The sequence below is a fragment of the Heloderma suspectum genome, chromosome 5 (genome assembly GCF_057233095.1).
Source record: "Heloderma suspectum isolate Gila_16-S chromosome 5, 16-S_ref, whole genome shotgun sequence".
In the NCBI taxonomy this organism is placed as follows: domain Eukaryota; kingdom Metazoa; phylum Chordata; class Lepidosauria; order Squamata; family Helodermatidae; genus Heloderma; species Heloderma suspectum.
This window is the reverse complement of record NC_139462.1, coordinates 198,895,312-198,913,655: the sequence shown is the minus strand read 5'-3', so window position 1 is coordinate 198,913,655 and position 18,344 is coordinate 198,895,312. Positions and strand designations below refer to the sequence as shown.

The 18,344-nt window shown below is 42.6% G+C and overlaps 1 protein-coding gene across 1 annotated transcript in view; it reads right to left on the bottom strand.

The window, feature by feature from the left end:
- Positions 1-18,344, bottom strand: part of LOC146345055 (macrophage mannose receptor 1-like) — a 75,563-nt gene that overhangs the window by 42,367 nt on the left and 14,852 nt on the right. Inside the window, exons 7-15 of the mRNA XM_084859829.1 lie at positions 18,019-18,201; positions 17,294-17,451; positions 16,066-16,179; positions 14,105-14,220; positions 12,842-12,990; positions 12,532-12,731; positions 11,636-11,757; positions 10,244-10,322; positions 2,520-2,661 (exon numbers count right to left, since the gene is read on the bottom strand). Of these exons, the coding sequence (XP_084715955.1) occupies positions 2,520-2,661; positions 10,244-10,322; positions 11,636-11,757; positions 12,532-12,731; positions 12,842-12,990; positions 14,105-14,220; positions 16,066-16,179; positions 17,294-17,451; positions 18,019-18,201 (1,263 nt within the window). The remainder of the gene's footprint in view (positions 1-2,519; positions 2,662-10,243; positions 10,323-11,635; positions 11,758-12,531; positions 12,732-12,841; positions 12,991-14,104; positions 14,221-16,065; positions 16,180-17,293; positions 17,452-18,018; positions 18,202-18,344) is intronic.

Below are 18,344 nucleotides of genomic sequence, written 5' to 3'. Positions count from 1 at the left end.
AGTTGGGGCCAAATAATATCTAGTGGGTGAAGGTGTCAGGAATGAATCTGAGCATGTCGAGATGTCTGGCAGCTCATATTCAGAATGGGAACAGCCAGAACAGAGGGAGGCAACCTCCCCAGTGAGCCCAGATATGGTGAGACTTTCTTCCCAAGACCTTGACACACAGATGGCACAGGCTGAATGGCTTCCCCATTCCTCCCCCATGAGATCACAAGTTGAGGAGGAGGAAGAGGGTGGGAGGCAAGGGTGTGACTTGAGGGATGCGAGAGTCGATTGCAGAGCAAAGCAGTAAAAGTTAGGGGCAGAGCTAAGACACTCTACCAGGTTGGCCACTCGTGATAGCCAACATAGGAGGGAGCCACCCTAAGGGAGGGGCATCCATGCAAAGCTAGTCTGGCAGTGAAGTTCTTGCCCAGACTGCTGGCAACTTTCCTAACTTCCGCTTCGTATCCTCTATTGATATTCGTAGATGTGTGGATTAGCTGGTTCTATGTAGTCTGAGAGTTTCCTAGAATTTGCATTTGTAATGAAGCTAGTCATTAACCAATAAAGTACTTTCCGCTGGAGTGTTGTTTCCTGGAGTGTGTTGATTGAGAAGGAAGAGGATGGAGGAACGTGACAGAAGGGGACGGAACCCTCAGTGCAAAGTCTCTCTTCAGGTGATAAAAAAAATCTCCCGCTAGTTCCATCCCTACTACTAACTCATTTATACTGCAAATCCTCATTTTCAGAGTGGGTCTATATAAACTGCAGACCTTATAGCCATAACACCTGGCCAAATTTTGGGACTTGGTTCCCCCATGCCCTGCTTTTTGTATCACCTAGCTTAATAAAGAGTTCTGGAGAACTAAAAAGCTCCAATTATCTGGAATTTTGGTCCTAATAATTTATTATTATTTATTAGGTCCTAATAAAGCTATTGTCCAATTGCGGATTTTGGATTTTTTTTTTCATGGATCAGCATGGCTACTTTTTTCCCCCACATATACAAAATGTGCAACCACATAAAATGTGCCGTTTCAGGGGTGAAAATGCAATGTAGTTGCACCCTGCACTGCAGAGCCTGCCCTTAGCAGAGGGATGGACTAGATGATCTCCAAGGTCCCCTCCAACTCTATGATTCTATGATCAGGGCAGTGATGCCATAAAATATCCAATATAACATACTTAAGACTGCTATTCTGTGTTTGTACATCTGTTCTTTTCATCTTGTTCTTAGGTTTTTTTAAATATCTCTGACTCCAAATAAAGAGATGCCTCTTCATGATGCCTCTTGAATGAAACTTGAAAAAAATGTACTCTTTTGCATTAGTGCTGTCAAATTCTCAGGATTCTCTGCCACTCTAGGTAGGCTTCTAAATGTTATGGAATATGACTCTTAAGCAACAAAGCATGTGCAGACACATAAGGCAAATGCATAGGTGTGTTATAGCAGTGCATGCTTGTGTGTGAATTACAATCACACACCACTGTGCAGCTTTGCCCCCACCCCCTGGAGAAATTCCTGCAGATGCCCATGTTTCTACTCAGAAGTAAGCGTGAGCATTATGTCTACTCATAAGTCAGCAGGGCAAGCTTCTCCAAGTCTACTCACAAGAAACCAAAGCAAGGCTCCAGATAAAAAAGAAATGAATCACTCAGTAGTTTCCTCCTATAGCCTTGCCCCTTCTGCCCACAGGGAAAAGCCATTATCTCTGATCAGCAGCTGAGCAGAGATAAGTGCTTTCCCTTCCTAAGCACTGAGAAAGAAAAGAACCTTTTTCAGTTCTAAGCAGGGCAAAGCACTTAGGTCCACTCAGCTGCTGAGCAAATATAAGAGCTTTCCCCTCCATGACAGAGGGGCTGGGGCAAAACGTTACTGGGCTGGACAGGGAAATCACTGTTGCCTTTCTTAGGTCCATGGGCCGCGGGTTCATAATCCCTGCTGTACATGTAGGGATGGTGCGGGTGCCTGGTTGGGTCTGGGAGTCCAACAAACTCCCCTCCACCCCCGCGCTTGCTGAGCCACCTGTACTCACCCAGGAGCCATCAGCAAGCACTGCGCGTGCCATTTTACACACACACACAAATGGCATTCGCAAAATATGTGCACATCTAGTTGTGCACAAAAGGGGGCAGTGAAAGGCCCATGTGTGCAAGAACAAAGGTGTAAACGAGTGAGTATGGGCTGCTCAGCAAGCGGGGGGGGGGGGCAAATGCAGGTCTGGTGGCATGCGGGCAGGGGCTGGGCAGGCACCTGGCAAAGCTGGGCAGGGGGGCAGTCCATCCCTATATACATGTCTACTCAAAAGTAAGTCCCTTTGAGTTTAATGGCATTCATTCACTCCCAGGCCAGTGTGGATAAGGGTGCAGCCTAAATGTATTTAACATTTAACAACGTTTTTTCATCCTCTCATCTCAAAAGGCAGGAGAATAGTTAGCATGGGAAAGTTAAAAAACCAAGTTTAGGAGTCATGCAGCAAATAAAGCCCCTGTTTTTGTTTAATGAAGCAGTTGTAAATGAAACAGACACCTACCTCTTTTTAGCTGGCAAATCCAATAAAGCAGAATGTCACAGGAAAAGGTTTTCCAGTATGTTTCCTCTCTATATGTTCCTTTGCATTGTTGGTAATCATTTCTGACAGGTCGATCCCAAAAGCCCCAATGTTCATAGTCTACCTACAGTAGAAATAAAGTTTTGTTAGCCCCTTTCTTTCTAAATAGCATCCGTTTGAACCTTCAGAGAAGATAGACTTACAGTAGCGGCTTTACAATGGTTTATGTGTGCACAATTGTGTGCATGCATGTATGCAGAGAGAGATGAGGTGTTGCTTCCTTATTAACAGGGTGGATTATTAAATACTTTTAAGAAATAAACGAGGTCCCGACTCTGCAAGTGACACACATGAGTGGTTATTTTGAATCTGTCCCTACCCATTCACCATATTGCTACTGGGGAAACAATACCTACAGCCTGATCTTATAAATGGGTTGGCCCAAATCAGGGCACATTTATTATTCTAATACTTTTACTTATTATTATTGTTGTTGTTGTTGTTGTTGTTTTGTTGTATTTTTTGAATACAGTGAAACTCACAATACTAAAGCAAAGAGAAAATATGTCTCCTTGCATTGCCAATCCTACATTTTGCTTAGTGAAGTGGCAATGGCTCAGTGACTGGATAGCTGCTTTCATGCTGAATAACTCAGGTTCAATCTGCAGTATTCTTAGCATACTGTGTTGCGGAGGAGCCAGGAATCGCAGGGTTGAAGCACCAGGACTTTTTTGTTAGCAGGGATGATTATGTCATCTGCCACCCCTGCCAGCCTTTCTTGTTCCCTCTGAGCTTAGCTGCAATGGTCTCAGTAGCTGGCGGGGGGGGGGGGGGGTTGATTTTCCCACCAGCAATATATTGTGGTGAACTATTCCTGTTGTAATGCAAAGTATTTTCGTGTGGCTTGGTCTTCAATGGGCAACTAAGAGCCATTAGGTCTTCAAAAGACCTGCTGCTGGAGGAGATGAAGAGTGATAGAACTAGATATGGAAGTGTCTGTTCTATATTAAAGTATGTTAGAAAGTAACATAATTGCCCTACAGTCTGTTATAAACAGTTCAAAATGAGCCTCATCAGCACCATAAATGGCAGGCTGTGCAGTACACAGTGCTTTAATGTTCCTCACATCTTTAGCCCACCCACCCCTTCATTGAGCTCAGGTGGCATACATGGATGTGGGTTACCCCCCCCCCCAAACACACACACACACACACACACACACACACACACACTTTATGCTCATAACAACTCTGCAAGGTAGACCATGTTGACGCAGTGACTGGCCCAAAGTAATCCAATGAACTTAATGGTGAATCAGGGATGTGAACTCAGGCCTCTCCAGCCAAAGTCCAACATGCCCTTTGCACTACACTGCCCTTTTGCCAGCTCACTATCTCTGACTGTCTGCTGATACTAATAAATGGGGTATTCTGCTATTTTGCTATGTGCTGCACAATGTCCGCACGCACACACACACACACACACAGACACACACACAGGGGATAGATATGGATCAACAGAGCACCTACATTTTTGGACTCTTGGGGGCATGTCTATGGCGACTATTATGATGAGCATCTGCACTTCAAAATTTGCAGGTACACCACTGATCCTCAGTTAAAGGGCACTTAGGTATTCAACCTGGAAAGATCTCCAACTGAATTTCTGGAGGGCTGCTGTCAGAGCAGACAATACTGGTGTATTGGTGCCTCTGCCTCCTTCAGAGCACTCACCACAAAACCACGTATGATACTCCTCCCACAGGAGAACTAACAAGGCTGAGAAATATGTCTTCTCCCTCCTGTATCATCAGACAGCTCCTTAGGAACCTCAATATATAGCAAGCTACTCTCCCCTGCCAGGGGTTCAGTCCTGCTTCTGCCTTCTGCCTCCTCTTTCTCTGTCTCCACAAACAAAGCCCTCTATGCAGTGGAAGGGGGCTGACTCCCAATAGCACCAGCAGACCCAGAGCTGGGATGAAACTGCTGGATTTCCTCCAAAGTATAGCCCCTGCCTGCTGTGAACAATGGACACTTGATCATAGGGCGGGGAACTCAGTAGGGCATGGTCATTGCCAGCAGCTCTGCCCCTACCTCTGAACACCTCCTCATCTAGTACTACCTCTTCCCCCAGGGACACAAGAGATGCTGCCACCAGGAGCTGGTTTCAAGTTGTTCTGTGTATATGCACAGTACACTTTCTATTAGATTGTGCACACCAGGTCACTCACAGTGCACACTAGGTCACTCTCTCTCTCTCTCTCTGTGTGCACGCACATGTGTGTAAAACAAAATTCACAAACAGAAGAAAACGAAGACAAGACACCGAAGAACAATTCAGTGAGACAGAATAGTGAATAAATAAAATAAATTGATGACCCTTGCATGTTATTAAGAAAATACAGAAGTCAATTCAAAATGAAACCTCTAGGCCCTGGAGTCTAGGGTAACAAAATGGGGCAGAGGAGGACAGTGCCTGCTAGTTCTACAAGATGCAAAACATTATAGCAAATGAGAATTATTGCTAGAGGAAGGATCAGGGTGGATTGGTTGCTTGAAGGAAAAAGAATTAAGGAACTATTTTGGAAAAGGATTGGTTGGAATAAGGAAGATGAGAGATGGTAGATTACTACTTTGGACTGAAATCAGAAATGAAACTGTACAGAAAACTCCCCATCCACCCACCGCTAACGGCTTGTATTGTATTTTATTTTTTTAACTGTTCATAATCTAAGAGAACCCCTTCATGGATCACTGCCTTGTTGTGGTGAAGGGGCTTGCGTAACTCAGTGAGACCATAAGCTATGCCATGCAGGGCCACCCAAGACGGACAGGTCATGGCAGAGAGTTCTGACAAAATGTGGTCCACTGGAGAAGGAAATGGCAACCCTCTCCAGTATTCTTGCCAAGAAAACCCCATGGAACATATCACAAGGCTAAAAGATATGATACTGGAAGATGAGCCCCTCAGGTCGGAAGTTGTCCAATATACTACTGGGGAAGAACAGAGGGAATTTCCAAGTAGCGCCAGAAAGAGTGAAGCGGCTGGGCCAAAGCCGAAAGGACACTCAGCTGTGGATGTGTCTGGTGATGAAAAGAAAATCCAATGCTGTAAAGAACAATATTGTTTAGGAACCTGGAATGTAAGATCAATGAATCAAGGTAAGCTGGAGGTGGTCAAACACATGAGATGGCAAGATTGAACATCGACATCTTGGGAATCAGCAAACTAAAATGGACAAGCATGGGTGAATTTAATTCAGGTGCCCATTATATCTACTACTGTGGGCAAGAATCCCTTAGAAGAAATGGAGTAGTGCTCATAGTCAACAAAAGGATGGGAAAAGCAGTACTGGGGTACAATCTCAAAAACGTCAGAATGATCTCAGTACGAATCCAAGGCTGAATAGATTTCAGGGATTAGACCTGATAGACAGAGTGCCTGAGGAACTATGGATGGAGGTCCGCAACATTGTTCAGGAGGCAGCAACGAAATCTATCCCAAAGAAAAAGAAATGCAAGAAAGCAAAGTGGCTGTCTGATGAGGCTTTACAAGTAGCTGACGAAACAAGGGAAGTGAAAAACAAGGGAGGAAGGGGAAGATATACCCAACTGAATGCAGAGTTCCAGAGAATAGCAAGGAGAGACAAGAAGGCCTTCTTAAATGAACAATGCAAAGAAATTGAGGAAAACAACAGAATGGGAAAGACTAGAGATCTCTTCAAGAAAATCGGAAATCTCAAGGGAACGTTTTGTGCAAAGACGGGCATGATAAAGGACAAAGAAGGCAGAGACCTAACAGAAGCAGATGAGATTAAGAAGAGGTGGAAAGAATACACAGAAGAACTATACAGGAAAGATCTGAATGTCCCTGATAGCCATGACAGTGTGGTCACTGAACTTCAGCCGGCCATCCTAGAGAGTGAAGTCAAGTGGGCCTTAGGAAGCATCACTAACAACAAAGCTAGCGGAGATGACAGTATTCCAGCTAAACTATTTAAGATCGTAAAAGATGATGCTGTTAAAGTGCTGCACTCAATATGCCAACACATTTGGAATACTCAATAGTGGCCACAAGACTGGAAAAGGTCAGTTTACATTCCAGTTCCAAAGAAGGGCAATGCCAAAGAGTGTTCAAACTACCATACAATTGTGCTCATTTCACATGCCAGCAAGGTTATGCTCAAAATCCTACAAGCTAGGCTTCAGCAGTATGTGAACCGAGAACTACCAAAAGTACAAGCTGGGTTTTGAAGAGGCAGAGGAACTAGAGATCAAATCGCCAACATTCACTGGATCATGGAGAAAGCAAGAGAATTCCAGAAAAAGTCTATTTCTGCTTCATTGACTACGCTAAAGCCTTTGATTGTGTGGATCACAACAAACTCTGGCAAATTCTTAAAGAGATGGGAGTACCAGACCACCTTACCTATCTCCTGAGAAACCTGTACGTGGGTCAAGAAGCAACAGTAAGAACCAGACATGAAACAACCGATTGGTTCAAAATTGGGAAAGGAGTACAACAAGGCTGTATATTGTCGCCCTGCTTATTTAATTTATATGCAGAGTACATCATGAGAAACGCCGAGTTGGATGAATCACAGGCCGGAATTAAGATTGCCGGGAGTATTATCAACAACCTCAGATACTCAGACGATACCACCCAAATGGCAGAAAGCGAAGAGGATCTAAAGAGCCTCTTGTTGAGGGTGAAAGTGGAGAGTGCAGAAGCTGGTTTGAAATGCAACATTAACAAAACTAAGATCATGGCATCTGGCCCCATCACTTCCTGGCATATAGAAGGGGAAGAAATGGAAGCTGTGACAGATTTTATTTTCTTGGGCTCCAAGATCACCGCAGACGGTGACTGTAGCCATGAAATTAAAAGATGCTTGCTCCTTGGGAGGAAAGCTATGGCAAACCTAGACATCTTAGTAAGAAGCAGAGACATCACCTTGCTGACAAAGGTTCGTATAATCAAAGCTATAGTTTTCCCAGTAGCAATGTATGGCTGTGAGAGCTGGACTATAAGGAAGGCCGAGCGCCGAAGAATTGATGCCTTCAAACTGTGGTGCTGGAGAAGACTCTTACGAGTCCCCTGGACTGCAAGGAGGACAAATCAGTCAATCCTAAAGGAAATCAACCCTGACTGCTCATTGGAAGGACAGATACTGAAGCTGAAGCTGAAATATTTTGGCCACCTAATGCGAAGAGAAAACTCCCTGGAAAAGACCCTGATGCTGGGAAAGATTGAAGGCAAAAGGAGAAGGGGACGGCAGAGGATGAGATGGCTAGATAGCATCACCGATGCAATGAATATGAACTTGAGCATGCTCCGGGAGAGAGCGGAGGACAGGAAGGCCTGGTGTGCTATGGTCCATGGGGTCACGAAGAGTCGTACATGACTTAACGACTGAACAACAACAATCTAAGAGAACGGAGGAACCCATTTATGCAATTCAGGGGCACTGAAAAAGGGAAAGAACGGGGAAAGAAACAAGTGCTCAGAAAAGGAGTACCAAAGGTGTGTGTGGGGGCGATAACTCCCACTTGGAAATGTCGTTCTCTCGCTTTTAGGCCTTGAACTGACACTTGTCACTGTCCTCCGCCCCTTCAACACTTCCCTAAGTCTTCAGCAAGTCCAGAAATGGGAGTTATTCACTCACCCCCCACTTTTCATGGCTCCTTTTCAGAGCAGTTACTGCTGCGTTTACTGTGCTTCAGTGGATTTGCACAAAACTCCCCAACAGTTTTTTTAAACCCTGAGAAGGGGGATGCATGGGTGGGCATGAATGGGGCCCCATTGGGTGTGTGTGTGTAATTACTGCTGGTGCAGGCACCTCATTTGCTCCATCCCATTCAGCTACCCTCTAAAGGTCTTTTTTTTTTTTTTTAACTGTTGGGAATATTTGGACAAATTTAAAGGCTGGGCAGTAAATGGAGGGGAAATTTATGCAAATTTAGAAGCTGGGAAGTAAACAGAGGGGACATTTATGCAACTGCAGTAAATGCTTCAAAATGGAGCCACAAAAAGGGAGGAAGCCAATAACTCCCATTTCTGGACTTGCTGGAGACTCGGGGAAGTGTTGAAAGGGGGAGGACACTGACAAGTGTCAGTTCAAGGCTTAATAACAAGAGGAATAACTGCCAAGTGGGAGTTATTGTCATTTACACACACACACACACACACACACACACACACCACTTTGGTGCTCCTTTTCAAGTCACTCCTTTCGCATTTTCCCCTTTTTTCAGTGCTTTCGAATTGCATTATTTCCCCCCCAGGTCCTTTGCAACTGTGCATAAATTAGCTTATATGTAGTCTTGCCTTGTCTATTTCTTTGTATGTTAACTACTCCACTTCCATGCCCCCTTTGACAGCTGAAACATCCAAGGAAATTGACAAGGCAAGACTACACATATCAGACAGCCAAATCTGCACTCTTGAGCACATGAGAAAGAATGGGAAGTTAAAACAACAACAACAACCAATGACCCCATTTGTGCACTTCTGAGGCATTGGGGGAAAAAATTAGTGAATGAAGTAAGTGCTCAGAAATGGGGTACTGATTGGAATGGGGAGGGGGCTGGGATGAGGAGACAAGCAAAGAGCACTGGGATACATGCAGGGACTAGGCCGGAGGACTGAGGGAGAAACAAGCTATGCTGAGCCATCACTCACCTGATCGTCTGTCGGGAGTAATGTCGGTTGGCGAGCAAACAACCTGCCCACAGTGGCTTATCCTCTAGGGCGGCTTAGCGTTATGTGCAAACCATTCCTGTGACTAGAAGGTCAACTCCTCTCCCCCCCTCATCCTAGGGATGTCAGAGAATTCCGTGACATATCTCGGTGAGGCCGAATGCCAGTGCATTCGGCCCCCCGAAATCCATCGCAGAACGAAGCCCCCGCCCCCCCACCCCACGAAAGGTTCGCAAAATGGAGCACTTACCTGTTCCCGTCCATGCTGCTTTGCGAAAGGCGGCCGTCCTGCGGCCGCCATTCGCTTCCTCCTCTTCATAGCCATGATAGGCTACGTAAATACTTACGTAGCCTATCACGGCTAATGCAGGGACGCCATTTGCATCCCTGCAGAGGCCGTGATAGACTACATAAGTATTTACATAGCCTATCACGGCAGGAGGGTGGGGGAAACCCAGCGTACGCAAATGGTGGTGGCTACCGCCATTTGCGTACGCTGAGGTTTTTCCCCCTGCCGTGATAGGCTACATAAATATTTACGTAGCCTATCATGGCTCAATACAGGGACGCAGCCGCCATTTGCGTCCCTGCAGTGCTGCCCAGCGGCTGGGCAGGATTCCGGGGGGAGGGATGGAGCGCCTCCCCCCCTGTCGAGGATTCTGGGGGGAGGGACGGAGCGCCTCCCCCGCACCGCGGATTGCCCGGCGCGGAGCCAGGTAGGTGTTTCGTACATCCCTACCCACCCGTGGCGTTTTCCATATATCGAAAAGTGAAAGCATATAGCAATATTTGGCAGACAAACTGTCTGCCTTTATGCAGCCCTCAGAAGCTCCAAATTGTATATGAAGGTTTGGGATAGTCCAGCTTCAATTCTGTTGACTTTGGAGGGCATCCCACTTCACCTTGGGGACCTTCAGAATCTCTCCTAAGTGGCCCGGTTTGGCCGAATCTGATGCATATTCCTAATACTTATGCTACTAATACACCAATATTAATAAGTTACTTACAGGAGATCCATCACTCCAAGTAAACTCTGTGCTGGAGTCCATAGGAGTTAAACCAATCCAGGAGTCTTCCCCATGATACCTAAAATATAATAAACAATTACATAGAATCATAGAATAGTAGGGTTGGAAGGGGCCTATAAGACCACTGAGTCCAACATATATGTAAACCTTCCATGGAGCTCATTGTTTTAAAATTTACAGAGTGAATAGCTTGATATTTTTTAGTAAAATATCAGATATCCATCTGTCATCAGTACATATATTTAACTATTGTTACAGTATGACATTTCTGGAACAGGTTTGCCATTCCAAGCAGGAACACTATGTCTGTGTGTGTGTGTGTGTGCATTCAGACCACATGCGGTGTATGTGTGTGTGGTGTGTGTGTGTGTGTGTGCATTCAGACCACATGTGATTATTTCTCAGGAGCATCCATATTTCTTGCTAAGTCACTGGTTCTTTCAGCATGCCTACATTATACACAGTTTTTAAGGGCCCATGTACTATGTATGCATGCCAAAGCTCCAAATATTTTTGCTTTAAAAATTGCATATATTTACCTGCATTAACTACATATTTCATGCGAAGGCATGTAAGAAAGCCTTAACAGTGTTCTTTCTTTCTTAATTTTCTGTTCAAGAGAAAAACTCTCGGAGGTGGTGATATGGACAGGAAAAAAGATAGAGTGTATGTGTGGTTAATGCTTAACTCTTTCCCTTCCAACTGTTTCTCTGCTCTATATCATCACCATTTGGAAGTGATTGCAGGCAGAGGATTCTGTGCATCAAAAATGACTTCTTCCTCCTGAAAATGTTTTTCTTAAAAAAAACAAAAATGAAAACAACCCCCCCAAAGAAAAAAACAATAGTGTTAGGGGGTCTCGTTTTGAGGGTATAAGATGTAGGCAAGTGTCTTCCACCTTTGTATCCTGTTCTGTTCTTGCTTTTTTTTTAAGGCAGAAAGGTAAAAATACAAATCTTGCGATTCTGCCTTCTCCCCCTTGTCTCTCTCACATACACACATTAACACCCCAGCCCATGTGTACAGCAGTACAAATATTCATGTTCACAAATATGATGAGGTCACTTAAATCTTGTTATGTCAGTGAGGGAAAGAGGGGGAATTCACATTTCAGATCATATATTATTCTTTCTCAGAATCACCTATATTTCTGGTCTACTTAGTGCTTCTCCCCATGGGGCAACTATATTTTAACTTCATGGCATGCATCCCCACAACAATAGCCCCCTCTGTTAATGTTGTGCTGTTAATGTATGAAGCTTACACATGTTCCAGACTGTGAACTCTCTGAAGATAAAAAGTTTGATGCTCACCTAAACCTTTTGCCAGAATTGTTTTGAGATAATGTGAAAGAATAAGCATGAAACTCACAATCGTAGTAGCAAATATGTCTCTTCATGACTATGGATAGAAACCAGGTCCCCTCCAATTTCTCTACAAAAATCCTGTGCTTCAAACCAAGTTTTCTTCTTATACTTTCCATTCATAAAGGCCTGAATGCATATGAATACAATTACATATTTTGTCAGAAATATTGGCTTTTACTCTATAACTCTTCTCCCTCTGAACTTTGTTGATTCCCTTATTTGTTTTTCTTGCTTGACTCATACCATGGTACCCTTTTCAATTCATCCTTCACCTTTATCTTCTACATCTGATTCTACTACTTTTGACCATGACCCCCTAATCAGTACACACACACCCTTGAATTTCTGTCTTTATTCAGTTCAAGGAATTCAAATAATTTCTGGATATTACAAAAATGTAGGGAAAGTTAAAGTGTGTGCTTCCCTGGTTCTGCTGTAACTAGAGCTGTTTGAACCATACCCATGAGAAAGTTTGGATTTTTAAATCCTATGGTAAGGCTTTGTGTCAATGAAAGTTTCAATAAGTGACTTCTGAGCTTTCTTCCACTATTCTCTTTTTATGAATTTAATGTTCATGAATATAGCTGGCTGAGTCTTTATTTTATTCATTTATACATTAGCATTCTGCCTCCTACACTATGCCTGAGCAGCTCACAGCTCTCTAAAACATAAAAAAGCAATATAACATTGGCATGTCAAAAAAATCCCAACCCAACAGATTCCACCAAACCACACACACACCAAAAAAACCATGCATAGACTAGTTAAACTGAAACTAAAAGCCACAATAGCCGCACCCTGAAATCTCTTGAAAGGCTCACTGAAATGCAAAAGTCATTTCCCCCTTTTCTTTGCTATTTAAACAAGCATGTGCTTTGACTCAGAACGCTGTATACTTACTTTGAAGCATACACTTCTAGTTGGGCTTGGAGACCATCCTTCTGGGCAGGGGGCTGGGGGAGTCGTTGTCAGGACAGGAGGAGGTGTCACACCTTCTGCCCATTGTTTGCAGAGGAAAGCTGCCTTCTCCTCACAGTTCACGACATCCCACAATCCAGCTGCAGTTCCAGTTCTCATGGCAACGCAGCCAGGCTGTTGCCCTTTTTGAGATACAAGACAAGAGCCAGTTGAATTGAATCTGTCTTTATCTACATACAAAGAAGGATAGAAGTCCTTTATGTGGTGATATTATTCTGGATAGAGTACATACCAGGCATTTCTGAATTCCAGTGGGTGAATAGAACATTGCCTCCATTGGTCCACTTAAATGTCCCTGGTTGCTCTATATCTGAAAGACCAACCCAAAACGCTTTTTCAGAACGTAGCCCAATTAGACTAGTCAGATAAGCCTGTTCATATCTGTGGAGAAGAATAGATACAAATGCATTAAGCACCACTCTCCCAAGTGAAGAAGCATTCACCACAGCCTGGACCAAACCAGTCATACCCCTTTGGCTAGCTCTCATCAGGCACGAGGGGCAGGGATCAAGAGAAGATGTGGTTGGACACCTTGTTGCAAGCACTTTGTCTACATCTTTAGGCCACATCAACTAAAACTGATCCCAAACAACTGGGCTGGACACAACATTGGACACCTCGATAAGGTCTGCCACAATAACAGCGTTAAGATCATGTGGAAGGCCAAAACTATCCTTCAAGTGCTTAGCAAAAGGTCACAGCAGGCTTCTCATGGATCCAAACCTCTGTTCACTGGGGTAGATGTGAAGAAACCACAGGCCACTCCAAAAAACTCTGCTGTATGGATGCAACGGAGGATGCAATGGAAGCAGTGGAATAAACCTTTGCTGCTGCCCTCGCTGTCACCATTATGTCCTCTAACGCATCTTCGGTCAGCTTCACAGCCAGTCTTGCTCAATGTGCATTTTAACTGTCCTGCTTTTTTCATAGCTCACAGCTCCCTGGAATAGCAGGGGCCCGAACAGGCTCTATAATGCTGGAGTGAGCAATTGGGAGCGATCGCGTCCATTTGCAATAAAAAATATTAAAAACTGAAATTAATTGAAGAAGCAGATGGACACTAGTAAAACCATCTTTCTTCTTCCTGACTCTCTCTCTCTCTCCCTCTGTGTGTGTGTGTGTGTGTGTGTGTGAGAGAGAGAGAGAGAGAGAGAGAGAGATGCCCCTAAACAGCTGGACCAGTTATTTTCTTGTAGGTTGGCAACCTTATGCCACTCTTAAAATACATATGTGATATATTTTCAAGAAACTGGCGAGCTTCAAATGCCTCTTAAAAACGCATTTGTTCACTTGTGATCAATCATTACGCTGCTTCTGTATTACGGCTTTGTTGTAACATTTGACATTTGACTGTTTCTATATTGCATTGTATGTGGTTTTCTGTAAACTGCTTGGAAATCCTGAGTGTCACGCTATATAGAATCACATTATTGATTTTAAAAATGCTTGTATTTTCTTCCTTTCCTCTTGATCTAAGCACAATCTTTTTTTATACCTGTCTTCCACGGAAGTCAGAAATCCCTTGTTTGTTTCACAGAAGGTCTTTGCTTCTGAAAATATTACAGATGTCTGTCCAATTAAGTAACAATATAAACTATGCCTTTTCCATCCCTGTTGAAAGAACCAGCAGTGACAAGTTACTACAATATTAATTGGAAGACACTAAGTTTATTTTGGTGATGCCACTGAAAGTGCTCTAAAACAGGAATCCCTACACTGCACTAGGCACCACAAAACCTGTGCACAGCTGTCCTACATGTTGCATGCATCAATGATACCACCATCTCAAACAGTGAAGGAGGCTCTGCACCTCCATTGTAATACACTGGCCATTCTGCAATCCCATTTTGAGCCCACACTATCAATACCTAAATCTAAAAGAGACTATGGAAACAGTTCCAGAAGTTAGAAATCCAGATGAGAAGTCTGATTTCTTAAAATCAGAGCATTATCTGAATCACAGAAAGGTCTCAACGTGCACATGCCTCCATGAACATCCAAGAGCAGCAGAGCATTTTGAAACATGATTAGCGATTGACATGTTTGAGACCGAAACAGATTTATGGGAATATCTCCTCCATTTGTTGGCAATGCAGATAAGTAAGAGCTTATCTAATGTGTATAACCCCATTTGCACTGCCAATGACCCTTTTTTGTGGAGGGAACTATGGGACATGAGTTCAAACTGGAGTGGTATAGATGAGGGGGAAGAATGCCAGGGCCCTAAAATAGGGCATGGTGGCTCCAGCCTTGCTCCATGTCCAACTCTATGCAATGTTATCATGAGGAACAGGGATTTTCTTCAATTGGCCCAAAGCAATGGGAAGTCTTCCCTCAGATATGTATTTTTTCTCTTTATTGGTCTTTTAGAGGGAGTGAAAAACACATCTTTTCCATTTGCCTTTTGCTTTAGCTGGCTAATTTGTTTGTTTTGGAAATTTACTTCTGCTGTTTTTCTGGACTATGGGGCTGCTTTTATTTTATTTCCCTGGAAAGGTAGATAATAAATGATTTTAATGCACAAAATAAATAACAGAATGGTATTTTAGTAGTTATTGTGACTGAAATCTACAAACATATTGAACCAGAGTTTCTGGCTTTTTAAAGATGATTTATTTCCATTGACTTCAGTGGCACCATTCACCTTACATTCATGTACTCTTGCTTGATTTCTTTGGGGGCTCTAGCCCACCTACGCATGAGGTCAAACAGAAAACAGGATTTTTTTTTTTAAAACAACCAATTGCTTTTATATTTAAAACTGTGAATTAATTTCTACTCCTGATCCAAAATTGTATCAATACGGTAATCAGTCAATCCAACCTAACAGTAGCACGAGACTAACTGAAACCTCCACTGTAAGTGCAAAATTTGGGGTAAGCATCTTGTTTTGCTCCTTCTCCTGGCTGCATCCTCACTCCTCATTGCTTCTACTGGAAAAAGTCTCCATCAAGGTCCTAGAGTTGGACTCGATGGTCTTATAGGCCCCTTCCAACCCTACTACTACTATTCTACAATTCTAGAGCAGCTGGCAGGGTTCCTCTAGAGTGGTGCAATCATGTAATGGAAGAAATCCTGCACTAAAAGAAACCTCACCAGCCCCTTAGGACAACAGCACTATCATCAAAAGACTCTTTTCTGCCCAACCGAGAAAATGCAAAAGGAGTGAGGATGCTGTGTTCAAGGCTCAAACTGACAGGTGCAGGAATAGTAGTGTAGTGACTGATTGGTGGAGGAGGTTAATCGCATATAGAGAGGACAATGTGGGTAAGGAAGACCTTTCACTGCTCACCTCAAGGCTAGAGGTTCTTCTACATTAAAGGGCAAATTGCAAGCTTTTAAGAATATAGATGACTGACATCTTGATATTTTTCTTTAACGTAAAAATTAACTGTGTGAAGCCAATGCTTTATTGGCCTCACATATAAACTTCTTCACACTTTACTTTAGACTTACTTTTGGGCATTTTGGATCAGCAGTTTCAGCTTCTTCAGCAACAGATGCCAAAGGTTCTTTTTTGCAAATATAACCAAGTTCCTCTTCACAGAAATAATCCGCCCAATATCCATTCTAGGGAAAGAAAGGGGAAGAAATATAAATATCAGTGAAAAAGGATCCACCATATTTACATTTAATGGTTTTTGCAATGCTTGATGTGTAGATGCAAAGCTTGATGAGATGGACAATTGCAAAAAAATGCCTGTTACATTTTCTTTTGTCTGAAATCTACAGCCTAAGCATTATACTGCTATATATACAGAGAGAGTGTGAATTTATCTCAATACAGGAAACTGAAGCATTTGAAAATCCATCACTAACCCAATTTGAGAAATTAAGGCTGACATAGCCCAATTCACACATGTAACATTTTAAAATATAAAATTTCAAATCTCTTATCCTTACAAAAATAAAGATTATATATAAATTATAAAGATCATTACGATTTTTCTTGTAGTTGCAAATTTTATTCTGCAATTCAGTTTTACTAATTACATAATTTAGTTTTGTTTTTGTAAACATGGGAAGGAACAAATGGCCATGCAAGGAACTGAAGCCCCACCACCAGAGACTGGAAATCTTGTTCACCAATTCATCTGGCTTCTGAGATTTCAGCAGGACCCAGCAGGTATACTCATATATGCTAGAAAGTAACTTCCGTTCAAATGTGAGATTCTCAAGAAGGTGAATTCCAATAGCAAATTTTCACTTCCATATGGTGTCACAGAATTACAACATACACACAGCCCTCAAAGTATTTGATCAGTATCAGTTATTTAGTATGCCTCAATGAATGTTTGTTCCTCAATTGATAAATAAAGGCTGAGATCTTATGCACGCTCCCTGTACAGGAAGCTTCATTGAACATGGTAGGACATATTTCTGAGTACACATCCATCAGATTGGACAACAAATGCTGAAATTAAAAAACTACTTTTTCTTAGGCAAAACCACTGATTATATGGCTGCAATCCTATGCTGTGTTCGATGAGTTAAGTCTGTTGACTTCTATGGCTGTGTAGGCATGCTTAACTCTGCATAGATTGGGCTGATTATCTAAAGAGGAAATTATTACATGGGAAAATATGTTTTTAACAGGTTGTCTACACAAATCTTACTTTTTAGACCAGACAGAATTCAGGGGAAATACATATTTATTAGAAAGATAGGAATTCCTTATTTTTACCTCCCCACTCATGATAACACAGTCTTCTTGCACATTATTTATGTGTGTAGGTTCTCCTTGTTGCCACTTGGTAAATCTCACTGTAGTACCATCACTCCATTCAAAATACATTGGAGTCTTCTGGTCATTCAGTCCTATCCACAGAAGATCTGTTGGTTCTAAGAACATAAATACATGTTTTTTATTTGCTCCCAGACTCAGTTCTAAAGAGCCCACATGCTGAACAGATGTAGAAGTAGATGACAATTTGTAGCTGCAGTCCAATTAGACATGCTCATGTACTTATTGGGGACTGTCCATGCTGAAATGATCACCAAAATATTCTGAGAAAGGTGTACTTTTGCATTATTTCTACAACTGAGCAGCATCTAATAGCCAATTTCATTTCACACATTTGACTCATTTGTACGTCATACGCACTACATCAGAATGTATCTTTCTTCCATGATGCTTTTCATCAGCCACTGAGGACAGTGCATACACCATAGACTCTAAAGTGTGCCACTTATAACTGGGGTTTGGAAAGCACACCTCAGTGTTTTTAACTCTCAAATCCATTCCTAATTCAGTAGGAATGCAGATTCTATTCAGGAATGTGTTCTTGCTGTAATTAAGAAATTCATTTGTGTTGTGATAAATATTACTATAAGAAAGCAGAAGTTTCCAAATATACTCTCACTCACACTCTAAAGCCAGAGGAGACAGACCTTTGGGGATATACTTACTGTAGCCAATTTGAGAGATGACAAAGCTGTATTCTTCAATGTTGTGTATACTTATTAAATCTCCACCATCCTTTCGACAGGACATTAATGCAGCCTTCCATGTCTTGGGGCCTCTGTGAAGACGGTAACAATGGCCTGCATATGCAACCCAGCCATCAAGACATTTAACAGGTGTAAGGTCATCTAAAAAAAAGAAGAACAATACTACTTAAAACAGCATGAATGGAAACATTTTTTAAAAAATTCTTGATCTGCCATTTTGATGTAACTGACTAAATTCTTCAATTAAAATACTCAGAATTTTCCAGAGACTAATCTGGCAATCA